Here is a 20,165-nt window from a genome sequence, read left to right on the forward strand (position 1 = left end):
GACGCCGCATCGCTAAACGGCAGCAGCGCCCACACACGGAGTCGCTGCTACAGGAAGCTCCGCGCACCGGTGCAGTGAGCGACGACAGAGACGAAGGGGCATTCATGTGCAGAGGGAACGGTGGCGTAGAGAAAAAAGTGGCGGGCGTCAGATCCCCTCTCCCCTTCTCCTCTCCCCGGACACACACAGACACACACACACACACGGAAAGAGGTGCGGGGCGCTGTTGACCTTAAAGGCAAGCAACAAGAAGAAAAAGAGGCGACTTGAGGCGAAGGCGCTTTTTACTAAGGGGATGAAGCGGGGGGAAGGGGGTGGGTGGGGCCGGCGGCGCTCCTGTGTGCCTGGCAAAACCACCGACTCCTTCCTCTCGCTCCGTCGACACACCTGGTCTGCCGAGGCGGAAGCATGCGCGGCTTCCTTGGCTGGCGCTGCCAACAGTCGCGTGATCCCCTCTCTTGCCGAGTGGGCTATGCGTTTGTTCTGTCTCCCCCTCTGAGACACGTAAGTACACTTCGGCGGATACGCTATGCGTGTGTGCTTCTTCCCGCTTCGATTTCGCGCCACCTCCTCTTCCCCTCTCCCCCCTCTGGGCAAATCGTGGGCGAACTGGAAGGGCAACACTGGTGAACCTTCTGTATCGTAGCGGGAGAAGCCGGTACAGCCACGTAGCCTTCCCTCCCCCGCATGCCCAGCCAGCCGGCGATACGCAAGCCCTCTTTTTCGTTGCCCATGCCACTGCCATGACCCTCTCTGCCATGAGCTCTTTCAAGGGCCAGCTGCTTCTCGCACTGGCGCTCAGCATCGGCCTCAAGCTCTTCACCTTCTCCCTCAGCACCCTCCTCACACGACTCCTCCTGCCATACCAGAATGGCGTGTACTTTACCTACAACGTCTACAACGACGCTGTCCTGTTCATTGCGCGGGAGGCAACCCGCAATGTGGCGTCCCGGCTGCCCATCCTCGAGCCGAGCGCAGAGGCGGAGGACAAGGCCGAGCAAGACGACGATGCCGCTGCAACTCAGGAAGTTGGCCCTCTTAAGCAGAATACTGTACCTTCCACCCCATTCGCCACGCCTGCAGGCGTGCTGCCAAGCTCGGTGAGGGTAGCCAATGTCCATGAGGTGGTGCACATCGCTCTCTGCTCAGTGCCGCTCGCCGTCATCGTGGTTGCCGCGGCGGAGGCTCTCGGCATGTGCCTCGGCGCGGTTTCATTCTTCCCCTCGATGATGCGGCACGCGCGTGCCAGCGAGCAGCTCCTTCACGCTGCCGCAAACACCAGCAGCCTCGACAGCTCAAACACGATTAAGGGGCGTCCGTCCCTTCTACTCGCGTACATGCCAGAGATGACGGTGCTGCTGTGTACCATTCTCATGGCAGCGGTGGAGCCGTGCGTCGTCCTCGTCCAGTCGCTGAACCTCTTCCGTGTTGTGGTTTTGGCCGAGTGCGCGACGCTGGTGGCGCGGTTGTGCACCATCATCGGCATCGTGTACGCTTGCGGGCGCCGCAACACCGGCGGCCGCGCCCCCAACGGTGAGGCGGGAGATGGGCTGCGCACCCTGTCGGAGGCACGAATCGTATTGGCGTCTGGCCAGCTCGCGTACGCTATAACGCATGTCGCCTACTACGCACTGGTCGTCTCGGGGCTCCCAGTGGCTCGATGGCTCGGCTCCAACCCCGCAATGGGGCAGGTACGAACAGCAGCACTGCTGGATCGCGCAAGGAGCCGGAGGCAGTCGGAACAGGATGCCGTTGCTGGCGGGCCTGCGCCTGATGCGAAGAAGGCGCCGTCGCATGGCGTGCGGTGGGCGACGTTTGCCTTCCCCTTCTGCCTCTACTCCGTTTCAGGCAGCATAGCAGCGTGCCGGCGCTACGCCGCTCTCCTCGCCGTGTTTCTGCGTGAGAGCCTGCTACGACTGCTGCTGTCGGAGGGGGAGAGCTTCGCGCTGACCTCGCTCGGCTCCGAAACGGCGCGGGGATACTATCAGCTCATCTCTAACCTCGGCTCTCTGGTGGCGCGGCTGCTCTTCCGCGTGTGGGAAAACGCCTGCTTCGTGAGATGGAGCCGCGAAGCTGCGCTGGGACGCAGGCACACCGCCGTGCACTTGCTGAAGCTGATGCTGCGCCTAGCCTTTTATGTGGGCTTCTCCTTCACCCTGCTGGGACCTCCACTGACAGAGACGTTCTTGGCCACAGTGTACACGTCGCAGTGGTCAACACCGCAGGTGTCGACTGCGCTTCAGCTTTATTTTTACGATCTACCGTTGATGGCCTGGAACGGGCTGCTGGAGGCGTTTCTGCGCGCCGTCGCCTCCCCGGCGGTGCTGCGGCGACTGCAGAGGTGGATGATCGGGGGGGCGGCCTTGCGCATTGCCGTGTGCTGCATCACGCTAGTTGCCTTCGGCAAGGCCGACACAGAGGGCGAGAGTGTGAAGGTGCTGGTGCTCCTGAACATCTTTAATACGGTCTGGCGGTGTGGCGTGTCCATCTACCTCTTGGTGAGCTCCCCCACAGACACGGCTGGCGCCTCCGCTGCCGACTTCCCTGATACCAAAGCCAAAGAAAGCGGCAACCCTGGCGGACCTGCCGTGCCCAACGCCCCTCTCCTCACCTCAACACCCCCTGCAGTGAGCGTGCGTGATTTTCTTTCCCTCTTTCCCAGTCACATCGTCTACTCAACCCTGGGCCTCTTCGTGTGCAGTCGAGTGCTGCGGGCCAAGTCGGTGGTGACCGTCGCAGCACTCGGCTTGGGGTACGCTGCAGTGATTCTTGTCTGGGATGGCGAGGTGCGCGGGCTTCTCGCGAAGCCAGTGTGGAGTCGTGTGCGGCCGCTGTTGTGGCGGCGTCGCCACCACGGCTCCCAAGTGGGCACGATCACGCCTTCTTCGCGAGAGGGCGCGAGCTTATCCGAAAAAAAGGCGAACTGATCAGCTGCGCACATGTGCATGACGTGCGTCAGGGGGTGCCAGAGTGCGTTGTGCCGTTGCCGCAGTTCTCGCTCCGCCAACGACCTCTCTTTCCGCCAAAGGCCCGCATCAGCCATCGATTTTTCCCCCGTGTGGCGTGTGGTGGGTGACACCATGAAGCTAGTCCCCTCCCCCGGCATCCTCGGCTCCCACGCGAAGCGCATGATGTCAGCATCAGTGGCGAGGTGGATTCGCGATGATGCGCTTCCCTTTGTGCGGCCCTCTCTCCCTCCAGTGGCAACACACTCCGGACAGGAGGGAGTAGGGTGGGTGGGTGAGGGAAGAGCGTCTCCGGCACGCCGAACCCACCCATCTTTCGCTTTCTTTGCCCCTCTCCTGAGTGGCGGAAGCAAACTGACGTGATGGTGAAGCAGAGTTGAGGCGGACAATTGGGCGGTGCTTGACATGGTAGAAGGGAGTGTGGGCAGCCGTCGTGCTTGTGGCCCGTCTCTCCTTGCTTCGGCTCTTGGTTCTCGCCGTTGCGCTGTGTGCGCGTGCACGCCTGCCCGTTGTCTTCCGCCATCATCTCCCCTTTCGCTTCACTCTCACTGAGCTCGTTTCGCTTGCCTTCTCCCCTATTCCGTTGCCTTTGGTCTCTCTCTCTCTCGAGGCGAATGTGAGCACACACACACACACACGCACAGAATTTCCTTCCCTCTCCTTGTCACACACGGACACAGCCACCTGATCGCTTATCCCCCCCTCTCCTTCTTTTTGCTCTTGCTCACGCTGGCTTCGTCATGTTTCGTCGTTTATCGACGCGTGTGTTGCCCATTCCGTGGAATGCGGCCCATAGTACGAGCCTGCGCTACTGCCTGAGCATCAATGTACCCGCGATTGCGGAGTCCATCAGCACGGGTAAGGTGGTGAACTGGACGAAGAAGGTCGGTGACACCGTCGCGGAGGATGAGGTAATATGCCAGATCGAGTCTGACAAGCTGAACGTCGACGTGCGCGCGCCTAAGAATGGCGTCATCACGAAGATCAACTTCGAGGACGGCGCTGATGTCGAGGTCGGTGCGGAGCTGTCGACGATGAAGGAGGGCCCGGCTCCAGCGGCGGCCGCAGCGAAGCCTGCGGCGACCAAGTCACCGTCACCTAAGTCGGAGGCGCCCAAGGCGGCCGCCCCAACGGCTGCAGCGCCCGCTGCACCTCCGCCCGCTGCCAAGCCCGTGGTGCAGACCGTTGCGGGCTCTGACCCGCGCACTAAGAGCGTTCGCATCTCGGCCATGCGCCGGCGCATCGCCGACCGCCTAAAGGCCAGCCAGAACACGTGCGCGATGCTGACCACCTTCAATGAGATCGACATGACCCCGCTGTTTCAGCTGCGTGACAAGTATAAGGACGAGTTCCACAAGCGCCACGACGTGAAGCTGGGACTCATGTCGCCCTTTGTGAAGGCGAGCGCGATTGCCCTCAAGGATGTACCCATCGTGAACGCATCCTTCGGCAAGGACACTATTGACTACCACGAGTTCGTGGATATCGCGATCGCCGTCGCGACCCCGCGCGGTCTCGTCGTGCCGGTGATTCGGGATGTGCAGAACATGAACTTGGCGAACATCGAGACAGCCATCGCCGACTACGCCGCACGCGCGCGCATCAACAAGCTGACCATGGCTGAGATGACCGGAGGCACCTTCACCATTTCCAACGGCGGCGTCTTCGGGTCTTGGATGGGCACGCCGATCATCAACCCGCCGCATAGCGCCATCCTTGGCATGCATGCCATCAAGAAGAAGCCCTGGGTGGTGGGCAACGAGATTAAAATCCGTGACATCATGGCGGTCGCGTTGACCTACGACCACCGCCTCATCGACGGCAGCGACGCGGTGACCTTTCTAGTGAAAGTGAAGAATCTGATTGAGGACCCCGCGCGTATGGTATTGGACCTCTCGTAGAGGCTGCAGTCGTCGCAGGCGCGCGCGTGAGGGGAGAGGGGGGAGAGAGAGAGCGGGGGAGGAGGAGGAGGGGGAGCACGAGGCATCGATGGTGGGAGGGGGGAGCAAAGGGCGGGTGGGCCTTCGTCGCACCTCGCTCTCCGCGCTTTTCTTTTTCCCTTTTCTTCTCTCTTCCAGTCCGTATTCTGCCCAACTTCATTCCTCGGCCTTTCCCGCCCCCCCTGCCCTGCCCTCGCCCTCTGCTTGCCCCTCAAGACCCCGAAGTTACTCGCGGGCGCGCGCGCACACATCACCATCATCATTATCCGCCCCATCACCTCTCTCTTTCTTTGCATTCGTCTGCCCGTGGGGACCCTTTCGTGTCCGCGTTTGTGTCTGTGTGCATGTATGTAGCCGCGTCTGCGTGCGTGTGTGCGTGTGCAGATGCCTGTTGTTAGGAATTTCTTTGCCCCCTTCTTTTCTCGTAGTTTAAGGCGCAGCTCTGTGGGTCGGTCGACGGATCAATAGTTGATTGGATGAGCGGATGTGGCCCTCTCTCGTGCGCGCGATCTTGTACGGACTGCGCCAGCCTTTCGCTCGCTTCTCCCCCGCTCCTTCCCCCTCCCCTTCCCCCCCTCTCCTTGCATTACTTTGCCGCTGTCTGCGTGTACGGCGTCTGTGGGCTTTCCTGTCGCGCACTGTGCTTTCGGGCTTCTATGATCTGCTCTCTCTGCGTGTGCGTGTGTGTCTTCCTCAGCCCTACCTCTGATTCTGCAGAGGATAGGGTAGGAGCGGGGGAGGGTGGGGTGGGAGCTACGTGCGTGTCTGAGCGACTTTTTGTGTGGGCGTGTCTGGAGGCGAGGATGGGTGCACACGTTGTGGAGGCTTGATGACAAGCGCTCCTCTCCCCCTTTGCGTTCGTGTTGCTGTTTCGTTTGTTTTTGTTGCCGAGTGTACCGAAAGGGGGACGGGGCGGGGCGGACAGCGTCCGTTGCGGTTCACCCAATGCACTCAGTACGCCGTCTGCCTCATATTGGCCGCTGCTCGCGCGCATGTCGATATTCTTTTTTCTTTGCTTCCTCATCCCACGCTGGCGCGGAGGATTCTCTGTTCGCGGGAGGCGCACATGTGTGTGTGCGTGTGCGGGAGAGCGGCAGGGGTGGCCACGTGCTTTCGAGCGAGCAAGGCGGCGCGCTCCTTGGGGTAAGCAAGACAGAGTGCGAGGGTGAGAAAAGGGAAGTTCATTGCGTGGAAGGGGAGAAGTGTGTGTGTGTGTGTGCATGCGTGTATGTGGGTGGATCATCTCGGTGCTCTTCATGCGCCGCCAACCCCTCTTCCTCTCGCTGGCAGCAGTATCGAGCTGCTCTCTCGCTTCCGCAGACTGTCACGCACAACGCCTCCGCGCCCCCACCGACCACACACTCGCATACGCACGGGCGCACGCACGTATACAGAGGGTGGGGCATACGAGGGCGCTTGAGCTGTAATGGCACCAGTCGTCACCCCCTTCCCCAAATACTGCCGTCTCCCCGTCATCGGGCCTTCATGGCCCCAGGTCAGCGACCCCAACAGTGTGAAGGACCGGCAGGCCGAGCGGCTCCATCGGCTGCCCCCTCCTCTCCGACCGGCAGTCTGGTGGTGATCACAGTGCTCTCACGTCTCCCAACTGGGGGCCGTTGGCCTCCGCCGGTGCTCGCTTTTTCTGTTGCCTCTCGCGTGGACACACGCCGCCGCCGACGCGGTCCGTGGGGACTGACGCGAACGAACGAAGAAAAAAGAGGAGCACATCGACCACAGGAGAGCGGCGCAAAAAAAGTGCGGGAATATGTCTGAGAGGCCGCCCAGCGCAGCAGAGCGGGAGAAAAGGGGGCACCGCACCGGCACATTACTGGCATCCATCCCCACAGAGCTGAGAAATCGTTGTGCCCGGCGGCAGTGAAGCTACCGATAGAAGAAAGGTGTAGGGAGGGGGAGCGCTAGGCCACATTGACTCTTGCTCTGGCTTCTCGTCATGACGCGCACCCTTACCCTTCCCACTGCCGCTCGTGCGATGACGCTAGCGGCTGTGCTGGGCGTTCGCTCACGCCTTTTCGCTTTCCTCGCCCCATCCCTTTCCACTCGCGCGCGATGCGTGTTCCAGGGTCGCCACCCTCCCCCTGCCATCCAATGGCACCACATTCGCTGCGCCACACCTCTTCTCTGCATGCGTCTTTCTCTGACTCCTTCTCTGCCCTTTGCCTTTTTTGTTTTTGGCCCTCTCCTCCTCTTCTCCCCCCGTCCGCTCGGTGCCGTGACACTGCGTCCATGCCGATCGCCGCTGTGCAGGAGCACATTCGTCGACTCGCGGCCAACGCCCCCCTCCCTCCCTCTTTTCCGTACCCTCGGTCGTTTCGCCTCTACGTGGCAAACAAATACACACACGCCCACACAGTGACACGCGAGATGGGCCACGAGGAGGAACGCGTTCGCGTGCTGTCCAAGCAGGAGCTCCTTGCCACGCACATTAAGGAGCTCAATGAGAGCTACTCGGTGAAGCCGCATCTCGAGTACACGACGATTCGAGCCGTCAACGGCCCCCTCGTCATCCTGGAGGATGTGCGCAAGCCAACCTTTGCCGAAATCGTCAACATTGAGCTGGCCGACGGCAGCGCCCGGCGTGGCCAGGTGCTGGAGGTGGACGGCTCCAAGGCTGTTGTGCAGGTGTTCGAGGGCACGTCTGGCATCGATGTCATGCGCTCCAAGTGCGAGTTTACCGGCAAGGTCATGGAGCTTGGCGTCAGCGAGGACATGCTGGGCCGCATCTTCAACGGCTCCGGCATCCCGATCGACAACGGTCCGCCGGTGCTGCCAGAGCAGTTTCGCGATATTCAGGGCATCCCCATCAACCCACGCGCGCGCGTCTACCCGGAGGAGATGATTCAGACGGGTATCTCTTCCATCGATGTCATGACCTCCATCTCGCGCGGTCAGAAGATTCCGCTCTTCTCCGGTGCTGGTCTGCCGCACAATGAGATCGCCGCGCAGATTGTGCGGCAGGCCGGCCTCGTGAGGCGGGAGGGCAAAGCGGAGGACTTCTGTGTTGTCTTCGCCGCCATGGGTGTGAATCAGGAGACGGCCCGATTCTTCCGCACCGAGTTCGAGCAGAACGGCTCCATGGAGAAAACGGTACTGTTTCTGAACCTGGCGAACGACCCGACCATTGAGCGCATTGTCACGCCGCGCCTCGCCCTCACCACTGCCGAGTACCTCGCCTACGACTGCGGTAAACATGTGCTGGTCATTCTGACCGACATGTCCTCCTACGCCGATGCTCTGCGCGAGGTGTCTGCGGCCCGCGAGGAGGTGCCTGGCCGCCGCGGTTTCCCTGGCTACATGTACACAGACCTGGCGTGCATCTACGAGCGTGCGGGCCGTGTACTCGGCCGCGCTGGCTCCATCACACAGATCCCGATCCTGTCGATGCCGAACGACGACATCACCCACCCCATTCCGGATCTCACCGGGTACATTACGGAGGGCCAAATCTACGTGGACCGCCAGCTGCACAACCGCCAGCTGTACCCGCCGATCAACATTTTGCCGTCGCTGTCGCGGCTGATGAAGAATGCCATCGGCGAGGGCATGACCCGCAAGGATCACGGCGGCGTGAGCAACCAGATGTACGCCGCCTACGCCATCAGCCGTGATATCCTCGCCATGAAGGCTGTGGTTGGCGAGGAGGCGCTGAGTAGCGAGGATCTTCTGTACCTCGAGTTCCTTGACAAGTTCGAGCACAAGTTCATCTGCCAGGGCTTCTACGAAACGCGCGACATCTTCCAAAGCCTCGACCTCTGCTGGGAGCTGCTGCGCACCTTCCCTAAGAGCATGCTGAACAAGATCGACATGAAGACCCGTGACGAGTTCTATGACCGCCACCCGGGCCGCAAGTAAAGAATGGGTGGTGGTGGTGGAGGAGTCCACCACACACGGAGCGAAAAAAGTTGCGAGGGCGTGAGGATGCAGTAGAAAGACGAGTGGGTGGGGGACGTTGATGAGCTGTGAGCTGTCAGTACCAGCCTTTTCCCCTCTGCTGTGGCCCAATCCGGGGCCTCGAAGTCTCGAAGGCTCGTCTCTCGCTATGTGGCGTTTCGCTGTGCGTATGTGCGGTGGTCGCCCTTTAGCCCCCCTTTCTACTTCTCCCACGAACGTCTGCATGAGCTGTGCCTAAAGCGGGCGCGACCTCTCTTCCTGCGTTCGCAACGCGTCCCACTTTTCTTTTTTTCACCCTCTCATGCTGGGCGTTGGGTGGGCGAATCGTCTCCCCCTTCCCCCCGGTGCGCTTTTCCTCGGGGGTGTGCTCTGGTGTGGCACAGGAAGGGCTATTGGACAGGGTGGGAGGCCATCTGATTAGTTTGTGTCTTGAGGTTTGATCTCCTCTATCGATATGCGTTGCCCGCAAGCCGCACACGGTCAGCGCCGATGCACCGACACGCCATATGAGGTGCCCTCTTTTCCTTTCTTTTTCGTATGCGTGTTTGACCCCTCCTCCCTCGAGTGCTTCTTAATCTTCGCGCTCGTCTGGGGGAGAGCGAGAGAGAGGATGCGTGCATGTGTGCGTGTGTGCTGTTCGTGGTGCATCATCGCTTGCCCTTGCCACTTCTTCACTGGTGCGGCGGCGCTCCTTTGCTCGCGCCCTCTTACTGTGCCCACGGTGGTCAGCGGTGCTGTTGTTGTGCGGTGGTTGTGTTGTAGCCCTCTCTCTCTGCCTCTTCTCGTTGTGTGCCATATGCTGGATGGACTTGCTCTTGTTAAGGGGGTCGTCGGGAGGGTCATGCCATACTCCTCAGTGGCACGTACATGCGACACCGCCTGTGTCTCGGATGCGGGCTAGTGGCGGTGCCCGCAGAGGAAGTGGTTTGGTTCATATATATATACGGCGTGAAGCCTGTGGTGAATGCCCCTCAGAAAGGGTGAGCAAGACCAAAGCGGGTAAAATGGGGAAAGGATCATGAGCGAGCGCTGCGGGAGCGGAGAGGCGGATGGGGAGGGGAAGGATGGTGTGCACGTGCAGGAGGAGGAGAAGGGACGAGATCGCATCCGTGACGGCCTCCTCTCTCCTTTGCGGCACAACACTTGCGCGCCTACGCACGTTACCCCCTTTCCCGCAGTTAATCTCGTTCGCCCATCCCCTCCCTCATTCTCATCGTTGCTCATCACTCCACCTGCCCCCTGCCTCACCCTTCACGCACCATCACTGTCCCAACACCACCCTCTCCACCGACGAAGCTCGATGCAGTGGTACGGCCACGGGTGCGTCAAATCGCTCGCCAGTGTGTGGACGCCGCAGCTTATCGTTTCTTCTCTTCTCCTTCATACCTTCCTCGCCTTGCACCCTGTTCCGGTCTCTCTCTCTCTGCGTTTCCTGTGTGAACAAAAAGTGCTCTGACGCGTAGACTCGTCGTCTGCCGCTTCTCATCCACTTGGCGAATCGTCTCTCGCTCTTTTTGATCCTCGCACCTTTGCGCGTGCCCCTCGGCCCTCCTCACCGTCATCTGCGCATCCTCGCCATGCCGCCCGATACGGCCGCGTCCTGTCTGCTTGACATCGTCGTCTTCGCAGGCGGCGACTCACTGGATCTGATGCCGCTAACTGCGGTGGAGCAGAAGACGATGCTGCACATCTGCAACCGGCCCCTAATTTGGTACTCCATCACACCGTGGATTGAGGCGGGCTTTCGCACTTTTTTCTTGTGCGTCAACGAGGACTACGCAACGCTGCGAGCGTACCTCTCTCGCGCCTTTGACGGCGTTGACTTCCACTACATTCTTGTTCCCTCTAACATCGGGGATCACCCTTCCACGACGTGCGACGCTGTCAAGGCCTACCTCAAGTATAAGGAGGCGCTCCGGCTTGGCGAGGAGGACAGCCTCGCCGTGGCCTCTGGTGGCATGCCGGATCGCGAGGACTTCGTGCTGACCGTGGAGACCAGTGGCGGCCGCTCTCCTCACGCGGGGCCGCCGCTGGAGACGCAGCTCTACCGTGGCACCAGTGGCAGCCGCAATCTCGGCGGAGGTACCAGCCACAACAATCGGGACCCGCTGAAGCTCGAGCGCATGAACAGCGCCGGCATCCCGCGCGACGCGCTGTTGCTGAGCTGCGACACCATTCTCGTCGACGTTGACGTGGCAAGCTTTGTGGAGCGGCACTACACCTCTCTGGCCTCCGTGACGGCCATGCTGTATCGCCCTCTGCGTAAGCGCGGGGGCAGCGATCAGAAGGGCGGCCATCGACAACGCAAGGGCGGCGGCGGCGGGGCGTCAGCTGATGCCGCGGAGGCGTCCTACACTCACGCTCTGTCGTGTGTGGCCTACGAGGAGGTAGACGAGCTGGCCTCGATGGCCCTTGGTGCGGCGTCTAGCGCACCGTCCCCTTCGTATGGTCGCCGTCTGCCGACTGGGACGCCGTCGCAGCCGCCGCACGCGTTTCCCGGCCCGGGCGCACGCTCACCCTCCGAGGCACGCACCGTGGCGGCCGATCCTGCTCATGCCCACTGCCACCACCACCGCATGCACTACCTCACCCCACTCGAGGGTAAGCCGGAGGTGCGTATCACCATGGCGTTCGCAGGGCGTCGCCCCAATATGACGTTCGCCGCTGATGTTCTCGACGCGCACGCGTACCTAATGAATCGGTGGGTGCTCGAGTACATTGCCGAGTCGGCAGGCGTTGCAGACATGACTGTGCGCAAGGACGTTCTCCCTCTGCTGGCACGTAGCCAGCACACCACTGTCAATGCTGCCGAGAAGGCATTCGTGACGCCAGCGGACAAGCTGAAGACGAACGTGCCGCTCCACTGGCTTGGCGAGGGCGCCGACATCTCTGCGCAGTCGCTCAACGCTGCGTGCGGGCTGCTGCTGCCGGAGGTGACAGACTCGCTGCGCGTGTTCTGCACCATCTACGAGGAGGACCCTGATGTGGCGTGCCGCATCTGTCGCATGAACACACGCGACAATTACTGTGCGCTGACTCGCGACATCATCTCCGCAAAGTGCTTCCAGCTTCAGCTAGAGGACCCACCACTGAGCACCGGTGGCGCTGCGGGCACTGGGGGTGCAGCCGGTGGGGGCACCGGCGCCACGAACCGCTTCGCGTTGCCATCCTTGCTTTCGCACGGCGGCACGCACGCCGGCCATCACGGGAGCGCTGGAGGAGCAGTGCATGGCGACAGCGGCAAGCCTGTGCCGTCCGCGAGCGCTCTGGCCCTTTCCGCGCTGCTCCCCGACAACCCCATCACCGTGCGGGAGAAGGTCGGTGACCAGCAGGTGTTCATCGTTGGCAGTTTTATCGACTCGGTTCCGCCACCGAACGTCTACGTGACGCGTAGTGTGATTGGCGCACATGTCACGCTGGAGCCCGGCGCTCGCATCACAGACAGCATCCTCATGGGCAACGTTGAGATTGGGGCTAAGGCGGTCGTGTCGAACAGCGTTGTCGGCACCGGTGCCGTAGTGAACGCCGGATGCCGCGTTCTCGGCACCATTGTCGGTCCCCGCTGTGTTGTTGAGGAGAACGCAAGCGACACAATCATTGAGTAGAGCTGCAGCAGTCTGACCCTGTGGTGCTGCGGGTGCGTCCCCGCTGCAGAAAGTGCGCGGCATCTCGAGCCGTTTCATTTCACGCGTCGCTCACCCTCCGCGACTCGCGCTCCTCTCTGGTGGGTGCCCTTGTGTGTGTGTGTGAGTGGGAGTGTGTGGTCGAGGCCGCTGGCGATGCCACTGCCGCCAGTTTGCGTGCGAATACTCGTACCGGTTGACTAAAGCAAAAACGACGCGAGCACGCGTACACTGAACGGCGGCGGTGTGTGTGTGTGTGTGCGTGCGCAGAGCGAGTGGGGGGGTGGCGGAGCTAAAGTGCAGCAGGAGCGAGCAAGTGCTGTGCATGCACGCACACAGGTCTCTGTCTGATTGGGTGGTGCTCACTCACCCCTCCTGCCACCGAATCGCCTGGGCGCCGTCTCCCTCTCTCCCCTCGCTTCTTCTACTCTTCCCTCGCCTCTGCGCGCGCGAAAGAGTGCACAGAAGCCGCAGCAGCCTCAGGGGGGGCAGTGGCGCTGCAGCACCCGCACTTTCTCATGACCACACGCCCTTGCCCTTCCGTCCTCTTCTCGTTTGGCCCATCGCGCACACGCGCAGCCGTCCATTTCAGCTCACCCCCCAATACGCAGCCGTACCCCTTTTTTTTCCCTTTGGCAGCTCACTCAGGCGGCAGCGAGCCCCGTGACCATCGCTCTCGTGCCTTTCGATAGCGAGGAGTCACTCCGTCACGCCCCTTCATCTCTTTTGAGCTTTACAGCGTGCAGGGGCGTGCGTGTCGACATTGTGGCGGCTCTTGCCGAGACGCCTCTTCTTGCGCCATTGTGTGTGGCTCTGCACTGATTGCCCTCTGCTCCCTCTTCACCGCGGAACGCGTTGCATCGACTGCGCAATCGCACACGCGGCGCATGACATATGAATCCCATTGGCGAGCGCCCACCCTCGCAGACGGAGGCGCGGCCCTCTTCACCCCTGTGCTCACTCTATTTCGTCCTGTTCCACCAGGGCTATCACGGCAAAGCCAGCGAATTTAAGTACTGGTGCAAAATACGCAGTCTGCTGCGGCAGGGCAGCAAGACCGATGACACGGGGGCTGAGGACAGCTCTCCGTCTTCCCCTGCGCAGAAGTATGTACTCATCACCCCTGTTGGCAACGACAGCTTTGGGGCGGATTCCGGCGTGATGACTTGTGGGTGCCGCTTCGCCGTTCATGTCTGCGCGGTTGTTGCTCTCTTTGTGGCTAAGGAGCTCGGCATCGGCGCCGCGCCGAGCTGTCCCACCACCGAGGCAACTCCCGACGCCGCGGACGGCGCAGCGACGAGGCGGAGACCTAGGCTGTGCTTCAGTGCTGTAGGCCACTCGATGGGTGGCCTCGTTCTCCGCGCCGCGATGCCCAGAATAATGGAGACGATCGAGGGTATCTATGGCAAGCCGCCGTACGACTGCGAGATATGCTGGGACGTCTTCTGCACCTTGTCGACGCCGCATCTTGGCGTGCGCTATATGTGGTCCTGCATCTTGACGTGCCTGGCTGGGTGCCTGGGAAGTCTTCTGTCAAAGTCGCTGAGGGATATGTTCTTGCAGGACGACGTCTTGACTCGCGTATTGGTGTCACCCCCCTTTCTTTGCGCCTGGTCCCGGTTTGGTCGACGAGTGCTGCTGTGCCCCGTTAACGACAACACTGTTCTGTCGTACAGCAGCGGCTTCACGCTGACGCTGCGCGTTAGGAACCGTGTCGGAGCCCCCCTTACAAAGGAGGAGAGGACGCGCTTGAAGGCATTCTGTGAGGCGGAGGCGAAGCAGGGTAGGCGGTACAGAGACCCCAATGTGGCGCACCTTGCCAGCTGTGGCGTCAGGTGTGCCACGACGCTCAAGGAGCTGTGCACCAACGGCGTGGTTCTCAAGCAGCTCTTGAGTGATTTGTGGCCGCCCGGCGTTCTCCCAATGGAACGCGAACTGGCGGCGATCATTTTGGGGCGTGTGGGCCCGCTGGAGCTGCACTTTGTCGACTTCCGCCCGAACTTCAGATGTGTTACATCAGCGGCTGCTCGGCATCAGGAGAACAGCGCCGGCGGGGGACACAAGCTCGGACCCGTGACACGGGAGACGATGCGGCGGGGGACTTTCGACTCCAGCCATACAGCCATGATGTGCATGGGACCGTTCTTTTACCCCGACATCTTTGGGTTCGTGCCGAAGTTTGTTTTGGGCAAGCTGCTCTGCCTCCCGCTTTGCTGCGCAACGCTCGTGCTGCCGGCGGACGGGCCAATCTCGTGCTCATGCATGACTAATTGCGATGAATACACGCAGGAACGCCGAGTGCGCATACAAACCGAGTGCTGCTGAGAGGCCCGCACGCGGTGCCTGTGCTCTCCTCCAACGCGTGACAGAAAGTGGGGAGGGAGGGGGGAGGCTGCCCTCCGTGGCCGCATAACCTCCCGGACCTGTGCGGGTTACTTTCATCTCTTTGCTTGTGCAGCGCATCGCCGCTCTTCGGGTGGGATATTTGGATAAGGCTTACCTCTGTGATACACAGACGCACGAACACGCGCGCAGGCTTAGCTGCGTATATATATATATATATCTTTTTTTTATTGCGTGCCGGAGAGGCCTGTACTTGTGCCCGCGCGCACGTGGTCTCCCTCCGCTCCCCTTTCCTTCCCCTCCCCTCCCCCCGACTGAACGACGTATCGTTTCGCTTTTTCTTTTTTTGCGCCCCGTTTGGTGTTGTGTTTGCGGTTTCCCTATTTCTCCTCTCCCTCATCTGACGCCATCGCTCACCCCTCTCTCCCCTCTGCGTGAATGCGCCGAGTAGCGCTCCCCCGTGTGTCGCTCTCGCCTCGCTCTTGTCGCACTATGGGCGACTGCTCTTGCTTTCAACTTTGCTGTTGCTGTTGCACTATTTCAATCTAAGTTTTCCCTCATGCCTTTGCGTCTCTCTGAATCAACGCGATGCCGCCACCCGCGGTGCACTTGCAGCCCCCCTCCCCCCCACACACATATACAAGTAGATCTGTGAGGAGGTGCGATCGGTGCGTTATGCGGGTACACTCCGACGTGTATCACCGCGTGTGCCGGTGCATCCACTCGAATATGAGGCCCCCTCCTCTTTGCGCTTGCCCCTTTCGTCGTCGTTGTGGTGGTGGTGGGGGCTGTGGCGCCTTCCGTCTGAAGCCCTCATGGGTGCTCCCTACTGCATAGCACACGCCCACGCATGAGAGTGGCAGAAGCCGCCTTCTCTGCACACTCCGCGTCTCTCTTCTGCTCTCAGGTGCACTCACTACTGCCTCCCCCTTTCCGTCTCCGCCGCGTCTACTTACACACAGAGGGACCTTCTCCACCGATTCAGGCGCTACCTCACCTTGACCATAGCACGCTCGCCCCCTCTTCTAGGGAGAGGGAACCTCTGCTCCACTTGGTTAGCTTCCGTAGCTCTACCGCACGGCCGGAGCACCCCTCGAACGGTGCACTTCAGCCACTCGGCTGAAGACAGGCAAGAGCCCCGTACCTGTCCGCTGGCTGCGGGGCGTCGTTTAGTGTTGTCGTCGATAAGGGTAATGGTGGGAGTGCGTGTTGGCGCGATTGTCGCTCGACATTGCCAGCTGCAACGTACATCGCCGCACAAACGCTCTCCCCCTCTCTGTCGCTCTCTCGGTGCGACTGTCTTTTCTACCCGCTCCGCTTTGCCCTTTAAGACGGTCTCCACCCGCTCTCCCCCTGATTCGATCCATTGCTGCTTGGCCATGCGTGTGCCGCACACTGCCACGTAGTGCCTCCCTCTCTTTCTCTCCCCTCACCTGCGCGCGTGTGAGTGCATCGTCGCTTCTCCAGCCGTTTGGCGCAGTCGCCGACATTTTTTTTTCCGTTTCGCCTGCCCACTTGCGGTGCGCATCTGCCGCTCCTTGCGTTGCTGTGCACTCATCTCTTACGCTCGTCGTGCCATCATCAGCCCTTCTGTCTCATCACTTGGCGCCCTCCCCCTTCATCCCTTCCACCGACTCTCTTCAATGAAGCAGACTTCGATGGACTCCTCTGCCGTGAGACGTACGTATGTGCCTTGGTGCCATGAGGTCCACCGCGGCGTGCGCTCGCCGCCGCTGCTTTCCTTGATGGTCCTCTCCCTGCTTGGCATGCCGTTGGCTCTCAGCGCGGCCTCCAATGCGTTGGCCGTGCTGTCGGAGGCCGGCGCTTCGCCAGGAAAGTGGACGGACGCCACATCGACTTATTTCGGCACGGCCTCCACACCGTTTGTCCTCCAAAACGGTACGATAGTGCACTTGCCGGCCCCTCCGCTGCGGGTGCTAGCGCTTGCCGACTGGCAGAACCAACGACACACAGAGTTTCTCAGCAGCTGGCCTAATCAGTCCTCGTTGACGCTTTGGGCGAATCGAAACGCCGTCGCCTCCTACGCTTCACGCACTACCTCGTCTGATTATGTGTACCGCGCGGTGTGGTCGACCGGTGCGCTGCCTGCGAAGGCGGTGGTCGGCAGGACTGCTGATGACGCGGCGCTCGACGTGGTCAGCGCTGTTGTGGCCGACCTGCTCGGCATCGGGGAGCTGGACGTTGTTGTGCAGGCTAGTGACGGATCCATATGGGTGCTGAATCACTCTTCGGTCGCCTCCCCGTCGTCGTCCTCATCCACCTCTGCCTTTGAACCGATCTCAATCGTCGACGTTGACACGACTGCCTCCGTTTCCATGACAACAGTGCCCGCAGCATCCAATGTCTCGACGCGGTTCAAGATGCCCAATGCTCCGCAGCTCGCCGTGGTGCCGGATGTTCTAGGCCGCCCTGCGAACCCGCACACAGCGCAGGCAGCTCTGGCTTTCGTCAATGCGGACGATGAGCTCGTACTGCTTTCTCGCATCGTGGATACGACCATGCAGTCTGCGCTTCAGTGGCCACCACGTTACGTGGCGCGCGTGCTCGTGGACGAAGACAGCAGCGTCACTCAACGGGCTGTGCTGCCGCTCTCTCTTCTGCTGGCGGATGTGAACGAAGACTGCGCGGCGGAGCTGCTGTACGCGGTCCGAGACATGCAGAAGCACCAGTACGAGGTGTACATGCTCAGTCCGAGTGCAATAACAGTACCGGTAGCAGCTGCGTCCGCCGCGGTATCCGACGCTGCATCGCCGCTGCTGATGCTGCAGCTAGCGGAGGATGCCGGTGAGCGTTACGGCGAAACGTTTACCCTCGCCGATGTGAACGGAGACGGGCTGCCGGAGCTGCTGCTCACTGTCCAGCTCGCCAATGGCACCTCATCCTGCGCCACAGTAGACACCGCAGACGTCACAGAAACGTGTACGCCGTATCATGCCATCCGTGTCTTCTACCCGATCCGCGCTGCAGGTTTCACCGGGGCACCGTTGTGCAGGCCCTCTGTTATGAGCGACGAGCAGCATCTCACGTACAAATTGGATCAGAGCGAGCTGTTCGTGTTGACAGAAGACTGGTGCGGCGTGGCAGATTGGAGTGACGGCAGCCAGCCGGCCGCAGGCGGCACGCTTTCCTTGTACATGCCGAGCTACCCGTCGGCACCGCTGGTACTCCGACCAGGCGACTACAACCGTGACCGACTTGCGGACCTCATCTTCCCCAGCTCCTATGGACCTCTCGTACTGACGTCGCGCTCCGTCCGTGGCGGTCAGCCGCTGACGTGCGCACCCCTCGACGCGGCAACTGGAAGGCCCGCAGTGCAGCTAATCAGGGAAACACGCCAGTCCACAGCCGACTCCACAGCGTCCCGAGAGGCCTACCGCACCGCCACACCGTTCTTCGGCTCTCTGGCGCAGCTTGGACAGCTCGACGTGGTTCTGACACACCATAGGCGGTACGCAAGCAGCGCCACATCGAAGACAGCAGCCATCACGGCCGCTGATATCGCGCAGAGCTCGATGAGAGTCTACCAAAATGCGGCGGTGTCGAGCCGGTCGTATTTTCTCTCGGCATCGGCCATCACAGCGGCTGCGCACGGTGCTGCATGCGTCGGCGCGACGCATCATATGACATGGCAGGACATCCACATGCGCTCGCACTGGGCCACCGTGACGCAGCTTGGGCGAACGCAAGGGCACGCGCTGCTCTCCGCGCAGGTGCTGGTTGGTCTTGACGAGACCTTCTCATATGTGCACGACTACACCGTCGGAATGCGCGTAGCGCAGCACATCCGCAGCGCGGCAAGTGCAGTGCGTGTAAACGGGCCCAATGCAACAACGTTCACGCAGACGGTGCAGCGCAAGGAATGGCCGTCGTATCTAGTACCGAACGCGGCTGTGTTTGCACAGCTGACACCGATCGGCAAGCCGCAGGAGTGGACCTTGGAGATGTACCTTCCTACATCGATGTACCGTGCGCTGCTGGTGACAGCGTTGACGGTGGCGCTGCTCGCCATTGGGCTGCCGGTTGTGTGGCTACGCTGCGCCGAGATGCGAAGTGACTACAACGAGTGGCGCACTCCGTTATGACGCTTGGGCGGAAGCATGCGGCACGGCGGTGGTGTGTGAATGCGTGTAGTTTGCAGGCAGCACCGGTAGAGTTGCAACGCCTCGTGGCCGAAGGACTCTCTCAGCGGGCCTTCCTGTCTGCCTCTCTCACTTTATCCCCGCCCCCATCCTCTCGACTCCCTGTCGCGTTGCTTCTGTTTCCCAAAGCTCACGGCGTAAACGGTATGCAGAGTGTCAGAGAGTCCGCGAGAGGTGCGCGCGCCTCTTTTTTTTTACTTCTTTTTTGCCTCTGTGAGGTGACCGCCACGTTTTTGGGCGCCCCACTCCGCTCTCTCGGGGGAGTTCGCGCAGAGGTCGAACGAGGGCTTCGCCTCGTCATTAGGGCTGAGCGTGTGCCTCGCTGATGCTGCGCTTCCTGCCACGCTCAGCGTCCCCCCTCTTCTTCTTCCCTTGCCGCGCCTGATCTCTCGCTCCTCTTCCGTGCCGCGGCGGTCCCTCATCCTTCTCTGCTCCCTCCCACTTCCCCGTTCCTCTTCCTCTTCGCCCCTTCTCTTCGCATGGCCGCCTCCGTCACCCTGCGGATCACTGCCGGGCTCACTGCTCAACCCTTCACACCCCTCTCACACACTCACTCGTGCACGTGCCTGCATTCTCTTCACTGGACGCCTCGCAAGTCTGCATCACTGAACTGCACAAAACATGGGCCATCTCGACCAGTGGCGCTCCCGTCAGAAGATCGGGATGGGCAAGGGCTCGCGGTGCTGCGTCATCTGCTCCAACCAGAAGGCTCTGATCCGAAAGTATGAGCTGAACGTGTGCCGCCAGTGCTTCCGTGAGAACGCTGAGCACATCGGCTTCACGAAGCTGCGCTGAGCGCCTGAATGGGGAGGAGGGGGAGGGGGGATAGGTAACAAAAAAGGGGACGGCCAGGCGACACACAGGGGGAGGGGGTGGGGCGAGTGAGCAGCGGGATGCAGAGTACGCGCACACCCTACCTCACCATTCACCTCCCCCCGCGCTCATCTCGTCCACAGCTGTTTGTCGACGCCATCGCTCCACGTCCCTCTTTTCCACTCTCTCCTCCCTCCTCTCCATCTGATGTGCGTGTGCCGGTCGTCGCTTAGGCGTACGAATTCTCTGCCCTTTCCCTCCTCCCTCCCGCTGTGTGCACAGGTGGGCGGCCTGGCGCGCAGGTGCATTTTTTTTTCGTCTGTGTCTCTCTTGAGCGCATACAGTCCATTGCGGAGCAGATGCCTTCTCTTCTATTGTCGTTTCTCCTTTTAGCCAACTTCACCACCGCGG

General features: G+C 61.2%; 7 protein-coding genes across 7 annotated transcripts; all 7 read left to right on the forward strand.

Annotated features, from left to right (window-relative positions):
- Nucleotides 1-743: 743 nt before the first annotated feature.
- Nucleotides 744-2,927, forward strand: LSCM1_03275 (uncharacterized protein; the record flags this gene model as incomplete). Its single annotated transcript, XM_067320821.1, has 1 exon — nt 744-2,927. The coding sequence occupies one exon, from the start codon at nt 744-746 to the stop codon at nt 2,925-2,927; it is 2,184 nt and encodes a 727-aa protein (XP_067177431.1).
- A 779-nt stretch (nt 2,928-3,706) lies between these two features.
- Nucleotides 3,707-4,867, forward strand: LSCM1_03276 (uncharacterized protein; the record flags this gene model as incomplete). Its single annotated transcript, XM_067320822.1, has 1 exon — nt 3,707-4,867. The coding sequence occupies one exon, from the start codon at nt 3,707-3,709 to the stop codon at nt 4,865-4,867; it is 1,161 nt and encodes a 386-aa protein (XP_067177432.1).
- Nucleotides 4,868-7,288: 2,421 nt separating this feature from the next.
- LSCM1_03277 (uncharacterized protein) lies at nt 7,289-8,776 on the forward strand (the record flags this gene model as incomplete). Its single annotated transcript, XM_067320823.1, has 1 exon — nt 7,289-8,776. The coding sequence occupies one exon, from the start codon at nt 7,289-7,291 to the stop codon at nt 8,774-8,776; it is 1,488 nt and encodes a 495-aa protein (XP_067177433.1).
- Nucleotides 8,777-10,392: 1,616 nt separating this feature from the next.
- On the forward strand, nt 10,393-12,420 carry LSCM1_03278 (uncharacterized protein; the record flags this gene model as incomplete). Its single annotated transcript, XM_067320824.1, has 1 exon — nt 10,393-12,420. The coding sequence occupies one exon, from the start codon at nt 10,393-10,395 to the stop codon at nt 12,418-12,420; it is 2,028 nt and encodes a 675-aa protein (XP_067177434.1).
- Nucleotides 12,421-13,332: 912 nt separating this feature from the next.
- LSCM1_03279 (uncharacterized protein) lies at nt 13,333-14,763 on the forward strand (the record flags this gene model as incomplete). Its single annotated transcript, XM_067320825.1, has 1 exon — nt 13,333-14,763. One exon carries the CDS (start codon nt 13,333-13,335, stop codon nt 14,761-14,763), a length of 1,431 nt encoding a protein of 476 aa, XP_067177435.1.
- Nucleotides 14,764-16,439: 1,676 nt separating this feature from the next.
- Nucleotides 16,440-18,884, forward strand: LSCM1_03280 (uncharacterized protein; the record flags this gene model as incomplete). The annotated part of the gene is made up of 1 exon (XM_067320826.1): nt 16,440-18,884. One exon carries the CDS (start codon nt 16,440-16,442, stop codon nt 18,882-18,884), a length of 2,445 nt encoding a protein of 814 aa, XP_067177436.1.
- A 678-nt stretch (nt 18,885-19,562) lies between these two features.
- On the forward strand, nt 19,563-19,736 carry LSCM1_03281 (uncharacterized protein; the record flags this gene model as incomplete). Its single annotated transcript, XM_067320827.1, has 1 exon — nt 19,563-19,736. The coding sequence occupies one exon, from the start codon at nt 19,563-19,565 to the stop codon at nt 19,734-19,736; it is 174 nt and encodes a 57-aa protein (XP_067177437.1).
- Between the last annotated feature and the right edge of the window lie 429 nt (nt 19,737-20,165).

The sequence above is a fragment of the Leishmania martiniquensis genome, chromosome 28 (genome assembly GCF_017916325.1).
Source record: "Leishmania martiniquensis isolate LSCM1 chromosome 28, whole genome shotgun sequence".
In the NCBI taxonomy this organism is placed as follows: domain Eukaryota; phylum Euglenozoa; class Kinetoplastea; order Trypanosomatida; family Trypanosomatidae; genus Leishmania; species Leishmania martiniquensis.